A 10,944-nucleotide genomic window follows, 5' to 3' on the forward strand; every position below is an offset into this window, starting at 1 on the left:
ACTAGGTTTATTTTATTATAATGTAATTATAGTGATTGTAACGTTCATGTATCTACTTATATAAATAAATGTTCCTCATTAATTAATTACCCATTTAAAGTTTTAAACGTCTCCGTCTCCTGCATAGGAATTTTTTTTTTTTTTTTTGTAACGAATACTTTGAAATTTTTTTAAAAACACGAGATATTTAATGATAATTTCTTGATTTATTTATTAAATAAATAATTATAGTGAGAAAGGCACGAAGTAGGTATAATGGATCTCACCCAAGATTTGATTTTTAAAACCCAACCAACCTCTAAAGTTTATCGGCAATGGGTCAAATCTCACTTACCTAACTATGAAAATATTGGTTTTTACCAAAATTTAAGTTTTGACGGCATTCATCATCCCCCGTTGTCAATTGTAGTTTCAATTCCCCTTTCAAAGTCCAATTTTTTTCTTACAATGTTCCAATCAATTATGAAAATATTGTAAGAGAATTAAAATAATTAAAAGATCGTTTATGGGAATTAAACTATAATTATTGAAGGTTGATTTGATTTTGATTCAGCATATGAAACCATAAATGAGGTTCATGTATGTTTGCATGTGAGAATTAAGGGAAGGAATATTTAGGAGTAAAGAGTGGCATGTGACCCATGTGACTTCACGGCCCACTCTCTCTACCAAAAGAATCAACCCATATTGCAATTAAAAATATATATAAATTAAACCCATGTATAAGTTTATAAAACATATAATTTTTTTTTTTATTATGTATAAATAATAATATCCAAATAAAAAGAGAGAATTGTTGTTGTGTATATATATATATATATATATATATTTATAAAATATCTAATTAATACATTAGTCTATGCTGTGATAGCAAAGGAATCATGACAATTCAACACACTATTTAATTTATCAACTAATTAATTGGATACCCATTAAAAAAAAAAAAAAAAAAAAGGTGATATATATATATATATATATATATATATAAAAGAAAAAGCAGGAATCCAGCACACCTCACATGTAGGGGAAACATTGCTACTTCCCCGCGTATAATACAAAATATGATGAAGCAAAGTAGAGGGGAATTGAATTTTTTATAATTTGTTTGGCCAAGTATTTATGATAATAATCAGTGATGGTGGTGGGCTGCTGCGGCTGCGGCGGCGGCAGCGGGTCCGGCAGCTGGCGGAGGCTTGCACTGATAGCATTTGGCGAAGAGTCCGAAAGTGTCGACTTGTCTAACGAAGTTGGTCATGCTGGCCCAGCCACCGAAACCAAACCCAACGACGAAAACCCACACCACCACGAATGTGTTTAATGCATACATGCCAGCCCAGCTGGGTAAAAAGAAGGGAGGCTTCTCTGCAGCATTCTGCCAAATATATACACACAATATAATTATTACCCAAGAATTGAAATCTTTTAAGAGAAGATACAAAGCTGAATGGGTCAAGCAGAATGAATAAAGTTTTAATTTTTATATAGGTTGGAGAGGTTTGGGAGCGAGTCAAGTCGGCCAGCTCACGGAAAGACAGAGTACAACACTGGCATTGTAGTACGTACATAACTGAATGATAGGGACAAGCCACCTATCTCTAATCCTCCGCTCGTAACATTTCCATATCCAACTATTTAATGCTTCTTTGTACACTAGCCAGTTGCCATTTCACTTTTTTTCTTTTTGAGATTGGATGAAGATACGAACTCAATTCTTCATCAACTCTCGAGTAAGAGTGTTATGTCATTTAAATTATATGTTCTTATACAGTTGTCGCTTGCGAGACAGTAGAATTCGAGATCAAATAAAATCTCAAACAAACCCTTAATAATTATGACTTGAACCATACATAAAGTGACCTAAAAGAGGAACTAAGGGTCATGTGGGTGTGGGGCAGGTAACCAAACAAACAAATTAAAGGGCTTATATATTATAAAGAGTAGTGAGGTGAATCAATAATGACGAAAGTGAATAAAGAGAGATGAAATGAAATGAATTGAAATGAAATTCACCTGTCTGGCAGAGGCTTTCCTGTAAGTAAGCATATGGGCTAGAGACGGGATGATGTAGACGGTGAAGCTAACCAGAAGAGCACCAACCGCTGAGTTTATAGGTCCGAAGAATGGGAAAATTATAGCCAAAAACCATATGGGTATGACCACTGGTAGTCTCGCCAGTGCTCTCAGGCATATGCTCTTGGTATCATGCATGCCGATCACCTTCTCCCATACAAAGTACAACGGCGTACATGCGAATCCAAATGTTATGAACTGGAAAATTAAGTACAAAGATTTAGACCCATGTTATAGTTTTAATAGAATCTCTTGTTAATTAGTGATGGTGATTCAATTATAGTCGACCTGGTGAATGAGCATGAGGATGACTGCAGCATCACGGAATCCGTTCTTCGGGAGGAGAGAGAAGGCGTTAGAATGGTTCAGAAGCTGGTCACCAAACGCCCAGTAGACGGCGGAGGCTGACGGAATCGTTAGAGTGAAGACGTACAATGTGGCCAGCAAGTATATATACTTGAACTTCTGAGGCTTCCACATGGCGTGCATGATTTCCCTGCAAATATGTATTTAAACCCACCTACGTAAATTACAGGATGGACCCCAAAAATGACAATTCCAACTTTAACAAAATGGATTGATTCTAAACTTTTCTTTTTCCTTTCCCTTCTAGCATCCACTTTCTTATAAAATCATCACTTAACTATGATAATGCGAGCTCATCCAGAGAGAAGTAACCCAAATGACTGAAATGCCCCTCACTCATCAACCCATTGGATTACCCTTACCATAATGAACGCAGCGTTCCAGATTTATGATGAAGAAATTATGGTTTAGATAAAAGACAAAGAGACGTAGATTAATGACGAAAATCAACGAGTAAGGAACAGGGAAAAACAATTCAAAAACCCACTGTGTTTTGGACGTACGTAGTAGGACCAAACATTATTTATTCAAACCCATATCTGCATATATACTGTGCGATTTTCCAAAGAGAAAATGAGGAAGAAAAAAGAAAGAGTTAATGTTGTTTTGAGAGCAAACAAAAGTTTTTTTTTTTTGCATGATTATGTCTGGGTCTCGAACCCCAATATAGCCGGCAAAAGCTGCAAAGAGAAGCCGTGTAGAAACAAGTGACGGTGGAGGAGAGGATCGCTTTAGTTTCTACCGTAAAACAGTAAAAAGTAAATAGAGGAAAATAAGAAGGCTTACACAGTGACGGCGTGTCCACCAAATGTATAGAGTATATTGGTAGCACCGGTGAAGTAGAGAACTAGTTTTGTTGGACCCGAGTGTGTCACACCATCAACCTGCAAATAAACGGTAAATAGTCTTGATAATCTTGTAAATATAGTGAAGGTTTTTAATAATAAGTAATAGTACTGTAAAATGAATACCTGGCCATGAACAATTGCAGCAATGGCCATGTACCAGGCGGTGTAAGTAGTCATGCCAAGGCCAAGGAAAGACCAAATCCGGTAGTTGTGAAATGAGGGTATGAAGACGGTTGTAGCACAGCAAGCTCCGAAAATGTATGTCCACGTTCTCTTATCCAATCGATCGTTGATGTAGTAGATGTTACTGTTCTCATATATATGCGTGCATACATATATATATAAATAGTCAGTCAAAGAGAGGAACAATAAATGAAAACCCAGTTGTGGGTAATTGTATTTGTGGTGATCCAGAGAAGGGTAGGATGAAAGAAGTTACCTTGCGCAGGCTATGAGTTGAATGACAGATCCAAACAAGAGGAAGGTACAGTTGAAGGCCAGTCCTGCTGCCTTCCAGTATGGACCCAGCAACCCATCAAGAACTTCGAACCACTGAAATCAGAAAAATAGTTTTGGTGAGAGCTGAGATAAATTTTGTGGGCTGTGGAAATTGGTAATGGTGGAAAACTAACCTGTATAACATGGTTTTTAAAGCTCACGTTCTCTTTCTCCGTCCTGCTTCTGTACTCTATGTAGAGCACACTGATGAGATATGCAGTCCAGCTTCCAATAAGTCCATAGAATATCTGCAACAAAATGCCTGATAACATGCCCAGTTGAGAGAAGGAGTAGGGAAGTGTTAGCAGAACTTGGGCCACCTGCGAGAACCAGGAGAAAATTAAACAAGAGGAGTTAGTCGGAGTAGTGATGGGAAATGATCAAGAAGGTTTTAGAGATATATACTTGATTGGAGGCACAACTGAACCAGGCGTCCCAAACAGAGCCACCATGCCAGAGGAGGCTCTTGACGCTGAAGATGGAGGAGTGTTCGTCTTCCTTTTGATCATCACGAGCTTCCTCTTTGCCCTCTTGTTCTGTCTCACTGAAGGTGGAGACTATTGCTTCTTCTGCTTGCTTCTGAGGCAACATTGTCTTCGTTTTTCTCTAAAGCCAACGGTTAATTCCTGGTAGATCTGAAACATATATAAGACAGTTAATGAGACAAAAAAAAAGTAAAAAATAAAAATAAAAGAAAAGAAAAACTACAAATCAAACTCAACCCCGAGAAAACGAAAGCCAATAAGACACCGCCCAGATCAAAACACCAAGAATTCCTTCCCAAACTTTTGTAATATACTGCTCTATATGCGCTATCACGGAAAACCCAGAATAAAGATGAGAAAGAAAGAAACCCATTAGCACTTTCAACATACCTTACTCTTGAGACGTCTCTTTCTGGAAAAAGGACTGAAGAAACCAGAGAGAGAGAGAAAGAGAAATGGTTGAATGACCCAAAAATGAGTGTTGTGATCTCTTTTTCCAGAATGGAAAACAGCGAGTAAAGTGTAAATATAAAAAGAGAGAAGTCACAAACGAGCAGAGTACAGTTGGGTAGCAGAGAGTTTTTAAGAATTCTCCATTCCAAGATTTGGCAGAGAGAAGGAGAGGATGCAGCAGAGACAGGAGCTTTAAATGCTCTGAAATAATTGCAACAAAATCTCCAGCTTAGAATCTCTTTGCTTCAATGGCTCTGTCTTACTCCCCCCTCTACCTACTTTAATGCGCCACCAATTTCCTCAGAGAAAGAAAAAGGCAGAGCCGCACCCAAAGACGGCTATCACAGACCTTAAAAGCAGGAAAATCTGCTCCTCCCTACCAACAGAGGTTGAATAAAAAAGACCCTTTTTCTTCTCCTATTCAACCAAACACAAACACCTAACACAAAGCATGTATATATATATATATAGATAGATATATAACAGTAGTGTATTTTTCGTTTGCTTTGAAATTCCTCCTCAAACAGAGAAAAAAAGCAAAAAGAAAAGAGAGAAATGGTGAGTGAGAATGACGAAACCCCAAGTTCCCTGTATTCCCCTTGTGATTCGATTCTCTGGTTTTGTTTTTGGTGGTGGGTAGGAGAATTTTGGGATCTAAGTAAGGAAGAAGCGACTGAGAGCTTGTTCTCTCATCAGTTCAGGAGGAGGAGACTTAAACCCATATATGAACCTTGCTTTTTATAGCCCATAATGTCTTCAAACACTTTCTTTTTCTTTTTAACTATTTACCTTAAACTCCACTCTAATTATTCATTTGACTTCCATTAATATCTTTGCTTTCATTTTCCTTTTTCTAAATCCATATGTTCTATTTAAATATATAATGAAATTTATATTTTTGTATCAATGTTAAATTTCACAGCAGATACTGTTTCCATAATTTATTTATTTATACATTTTATATGCTTTTTGGAAATCCTTTAAAGCTCAGATCCAAATCTCAGTCAACAATTCCATGGATGTATGTATTTTCCCAATTAATTCCACTTTATTATTATTATTATTATTTTTTTTTAATAAAAGAATTAGAATATATATAATGAATACTTGAAGTTCCATCAAACCATCCTTCACCTCTCCATTTGCTTGGTCCCGAGTTGAATTGTGGATAGATGGGTACCTTTTTTCTTTTACAGTAGTATATAACATAATGCATAAATCTTATTTTTTAAATTTATAATCATATTATCAATTTTAAATATAATTTTGATTGATCTATAAATAAGTTTAAATATCTAAATTTATTTTTTGGAAGAATATATTGATTGGAACGGGAAGAGCTATGCGTGCAAATAGATAACAATGGTCTTGATCTTAGAAATTTATCATGTCTTACCGAGTTTGACTAAAAATAATATATGATAACTTTTTAATAATAAAAGACGTATTGTTTCATAAAATTCTAAAACCTCATTAGTTTATTAAGTACCTTTAACGTTCGGTGATAGACACTATTAACAAAAATATATAAATTTAACACGAATGAATTTGTTACAGGCAACCAAGATGTTACAATGGGAGACACGATCAGAGATAATTAAAAATATTATTTCACGCACAATATTAAATAAATCAATCAAATAACATTAAATGTAGCGGCCCCGGAAATATTAAAATGAAATGAGTATTTAAATATATCAATTGCGGAAGCGAGATCAAAATTTCAGTTAACATCCTTTACACGAAAAACCAAAAACGTACTTAAAATATAAAAGATTAAACTAACTAAGAGAGAAACTCGAAAATAAAACTATGAGTATAACTACAGAGTCTCTAGGCATCCCCTTCGTCGTCCTCCTGCGGAACGGGCTCGGGAACCATGTCTTCCTGATCTGAAATGGTTAAATAAGGAGTGAGCTACACTAGCCCAGTAAGAACATCACGATATCTCACCGTCACGGAGGTAAAGGTGGGTAGAAAAACACAAAAAGACCAATGGAGCATAATTTACAACAAACTCGTTTATTAACATGAAAACCTTTACCATCCACTTACCTCGGTGGAATTTATGAAAACAATATAAGAAAACAATAACATTATCATAATCATGGAATAATATAAGCTGTAAAACATAACACTTATCATGCCTCTTGTAATTCAATCATTGTACAACATATCTTTTTCTCATTTACCAGCCTACTAGTATCCGTGGGGGTCCATAGGGGTTCCGCTACCCGTTAACCTTTAACATTCATAATCAGTTTTCAGGGCCGTCCCCATACCCCGTCCGGTATGGGCGCTAAAACCATGAACCTCAATACCCCGTCCGATATGAGGGTGAAACGGGCCGTCCCCATACCCCGTCCGGTATGGGCGCCAAAATCATAAACCTCAATACCCCGTCCGGTATGAGGGTGAAACGGGCCGTCCCCATACCCCGTCCGATATGGGCGCCAAAACCATAAGATCTCCATACCCCGTCCGGCATGTGAGACCACAATCCCGGTAGGGTTCCCTAGGGACCCGGTCCGTCCACCATCTCCCAGAATATCTAGTCAGGCTGACCCCCATAATACAATTATCAGTCTACACAATCTTTCATTTTCCTTTTCCTCAGTCAGCATCATCAATTCATATTTTAACAAACAAATCGTAATTCATGCCAAACAGACAACATACAGTATCAGTTTTTCAGTCATTCAACCCATAATTAATAAAAACGTAGTATATGCACACAAATCTGTAAAATGAACACATTAAACCTCATTTTGCATTTAAAGCTGTAAACAGGCCAAATAACAGTAAATCACCAATCACACTAGACTCGGGCTCCATTAGCCACCTTAAGTAATTTCACACATTCGTTAATTCAAGAAATACCGTTTTATCATTTTGAACTTTAATACCGTGATAGGAAATAGGGTGAGGGGTCCTTACTTATTTTTGGGATCCGAATACGATTCACAGTGCGCCTGCAGGCCGTCCCTAATTTTCCCTGAATTTTTCCCGGGGAACTGAAACACACTAACAGTACCTGCACGTGTTCCAAAAAAAAACCCAAATTAGGCCCAGGGCCTCTTTCGGCCCAAATCGCAACTCCGGCACGGCGGCTCCGCCGTGCTCCGGCGACGGCGCCGCCGCTGGCGGCGGCGAGTCGCCTCGGGTTGGCTGTTTTCGGCCGTTTTCGGCCGAATTCGGCCACACTCGCATCGGTCCTTGTGAGAAAACAACCCTAGGGCCCTCGGGGGGCCAAAAAATCACGGAAAAACGGAGCTTACCGGCGGCGGCGCTCTCGGGTGCGGCGGCTCTCCGGCGAGGTTCGTGTTTTGGTGATTCGGCTCCGGTCAACCTGTAGAGAAAAGAATGGTGATCACGGTGATATAAAAATTGCATCGAACGGAGGCCGGGAAGGGCCTCGTCGGAGGCAAAAACTGAGAGGGGGCGCGGCGGCGCCGCTGGGCTTCGGCCGCGTATTCCGGCCGTTTGGCCGAGATTTCGGCCTCGATTTGGCCATAGGAGGAATCAGCGTGAAAAAACGAGTCGGGGGTATGAAATTTACCTCGATCGGCGGTCGAAAATTTCCCCGGTGCGGCGGCGTTTTGGCGGCGGTCGGCCTCTGGTTCGTCTTCTCCGGCGAGCGGCAGGCGGCTAGGGTTTGTGGTCTGGTGTGGGGGTTCTATTTATAACCCCTTGCCTTTTGATCTCAGCCGTCCATTTCGTCTTAATCTGGGCCGTTCGTTTTTGATTGAATCTGGGCCGTCCGTGCGATTGAATCTGGGCCGTCCGATCGCGCGATTGATCTGGGCCGTCGGATCGCACCCACGCGGATCGCCAACGTGGCTCCTTTTGGAGTGACGTGGTCTTGCCACGTGGCAGGCCCCGGTTGGCCGGGACTGCTGACCGGGCCTGCTGACGTGGCTGCTGACGTGACCTTTTTTTTTTTTTTTTTCCTCCTCCTTTCCGGGTGCTACAACTCTCTCCCCCATAAAGAAATTTGGTCCCCAAATTTGCCTCATTACTCTTGATCAAACAGATGAGGATATTTGGCCCTAAATTCTGATTCCAGCTCCCAAGTCGCCTCCCTAGGCGTGTGGTTCTGCCACAAGACTTTTACAAATGATATTTCCCGGTTACGGAGTATTCTGCTTTCTCGGTCCGTGATACTGACCGGTACTTCTTCATAAGACAAGTCCTCTCGGAGTGAAAGCGGTTCATGAGCCACGACATGAGAAGGGTCCGGATTGTACTTGCGCAGCATAGATACATGAAACACATTGTGAACCCGGGAGAGCTCAGGGGACAGTGCAAGTCTGTAGGCAGTGGTACCAATCTTGTCTAAGATTTCAAAGGGTCCAATGTATCTGGGGTTTAATTTTCCCCTCCTGTCGAACCTACTAATTCCCTTGAAGGGGGTGACTTTAAGAAACACCCGGTCACCTTTCTCAAAGGCCAGGTCTCTCCTCCGGGTATCAGCATAGCTCTTCTGCCTACTCTGAGCTGTCTGGATGTTCTTCTTGATCTTAACTATCTTGGACGTGGTTTCTTCCACCAAATCCGGGCCAAACAATCTTCTATCGCCCACTTCCTCCCAACAAATCGGTGACCTACACGGACGCCCGTATAGCGCCTCGTATGGGGCCATGCCGATACTTGCTTGGTAACTGTTGTTGTAGGCAAACTCTATCAGGGGTAGATGGTCGTCCCAATGGCCTCCAGAGTCAAGGACACAAGCTCGGAGCATATCCTCCAGCGTACGGATTGTCCTCTCTGATTGTCCATCGGTTTGGGGGTGGAAGGCAGTACTAAGGGACAGCTTTGTTCCCATAGCTTGCTGGAAACTATTCCAAAACCGAGAAGTGAATCTGGGATCCCTGTCGGATACCACTGTTACTAGGACTCCATGCAGTCTGACTATTTCCCGGACATACATTCTTGCCAACTTGTCCAAAGAATCAGTCATTCTGATGGCCAGGAAGTGGGAAGACTTAGTGAGTCGGTCAACAATTACCCATATGGCATCGCGTCCCGATCGTGCCTTGGGTAGTCCCGATACGAAGTCCATGGTGATGTGTTCCCACTTCCACTCTGGAATCGGTAAAGGCTGAAGCAACCCCCCTGGGCGTTGATGTTCTGCTTTGACCTACTGACATACCAAGCACTTAGATACAAAGTCGGCTATATCTCTCTTCATCCCATTCCACCAGAATCGAGGTCGCATAGTTTGGTACATTTTTGTACTTCCTGGATGCATGGCGAACCTTAAACTATGGGACTCTGTCATGATGTCTCTTTTTAATTCACTGTCGTCTGGGACACACATTCTGTCCTTGAAACGAATCAATCCGTTGGTAGAGATCTGAAATTCTGAGTTCACTCCCTGTTCTGCATCCTTCTTGCGGGTTACTAGGGCGGGGTCGATTGACTGGGCTTCCTTTATTCTTTGGATTAACTCGGGTTGGACTGCTAGGTGGCTCAAACATGTGGCCCTCTTCAGATCTCGCAGTCGAACCTGCTGCGTAGCCCCAATGGACCTGCATTCTGAAACCATCAGATGGGCTAGGGTGCCTGCACTCTTCCTGCTGAGGGCATCGGCTACTACGTTGCCCTTACCTGGATGGTATAGGATGTCACAATCATAGTCCTTGAGGAGTTCCATCCACCTTCTCTGACGCATGTTGAGATCCTTCTGAGTGAAGATGTGCTTCAAGCTCTTATGATCGGTGTAGATCTGAAAGGTCTCTCCATACAAATAATGGCGCCAGATTTTCAAGGCGTGTATGATTGCGGCAAGCTCCAAGTCATGGGTAGGATAGTTCTTCTCATGATTCTTTAGCTGTCTAGACCCATATGCTATAACTTTTCCATGCTGCATCAGGACACAACCCAGGCCCAGATAGGAGGCATCACTATAAACTGTATACCCTCCTGATCCACTCGGTAGAGCCAGCACGGGTGCAGTAGTCAGTCGCTTCTTCAATTCTGAAAAACTCCTTTCGCAGTTCTCATTCCAATCAAACTTTGCATTCTTCTTTGTGAGTCGGGTTAGAGGGGCCGCTAGACTGGAGAACCCTTCGACAAACCGGCGGTAATAACCCTCCATCCCTAGGAAACTGCGAATTTCCTTAACTGTTGTCAGCCTTTCCCAACCAAATACCGCTTCAACCTTTTCGGGGTTCACCGACACCCCTTCCTTCGATATAACATGTCCTAGGAAGGCGGTTTGC

At 41.2% G+C, this 10,944-nt stretch overlaps 1 protein-coding gene across 1 annotated transcript; it reads right to left on the reverse strand.

Annotated features, from left to right (window-relative positions):
• Positions 1-828: 828 nt before the first annotated feature.
• Positions 829-5,444, reverse strand: LOC110813056 (auxin transporter-like protein 2). The gene is made up of 9 exons (XM_022040052.2): positions 4,658-5,444; positions 4,188-4,417; positions 3,917-4,102; positions 3,724-3,836; positions 3,408-3,591; positions 3,223-3,320; positions 2,359-2,566; positions 2,011-2,268; positions 829-1,372 (listed from the first exon to the last, which is right to left on the reverse strand). The coding sequence occupies exons 2-9, from the start codon at positions 4,371-4,373 to the stop codon at positions 1,130-1,132; spliced, it is 1,476 nt and encodes a 491-aa protein (XP_021895744.1). The 5' UTR covers positions 4,374-4,417; positions 4,658-5,444; the 3' UTR covers positions 829-1,129.
• Positions 5,445-10,944: the final 5,500 nt, after the last annotated feature.

This window comes from Carica papaya, chromosome 8 (genome assembly GCF_054855325.1).
Source record: "Carica papaya isolate Zhongbai chromosome 8, ASM5485532v1, whole genome shotgun sequence".
Classification (NCBI taxonomy): Eukaryota; Viridiplantae; Streptophyta; class Magnoliopsida; order Brassicales; family Caricaceae; genus Carica; species Carica papaya.

Excerpts from the sequence above, each read along its gene's own strand:
- LOC110813056 (XM_022040052.2), bottom strand. The coding sequence starts at position 4,373 with ATGTTGCCTCAGAAGCAAGCAGAAGAAGCAATAGTCTCCACCTTCAGT. Across the intron at positions 3,321-3,407 it reads CTGCAATTGTTCATGGCCAG|GTTGATGGTGTGACACACTC; the intron begins GTATTCATTTTA and ends GTTTATTTGCAG. Across the intron at positions 1,373-2,010 it reads GGAAAGCCTCTGCCAGACAG|AATGCTGCAGAGAAGCCTCC; the intron begins GTGAATTTCATT and ends TATATTTGGCAG.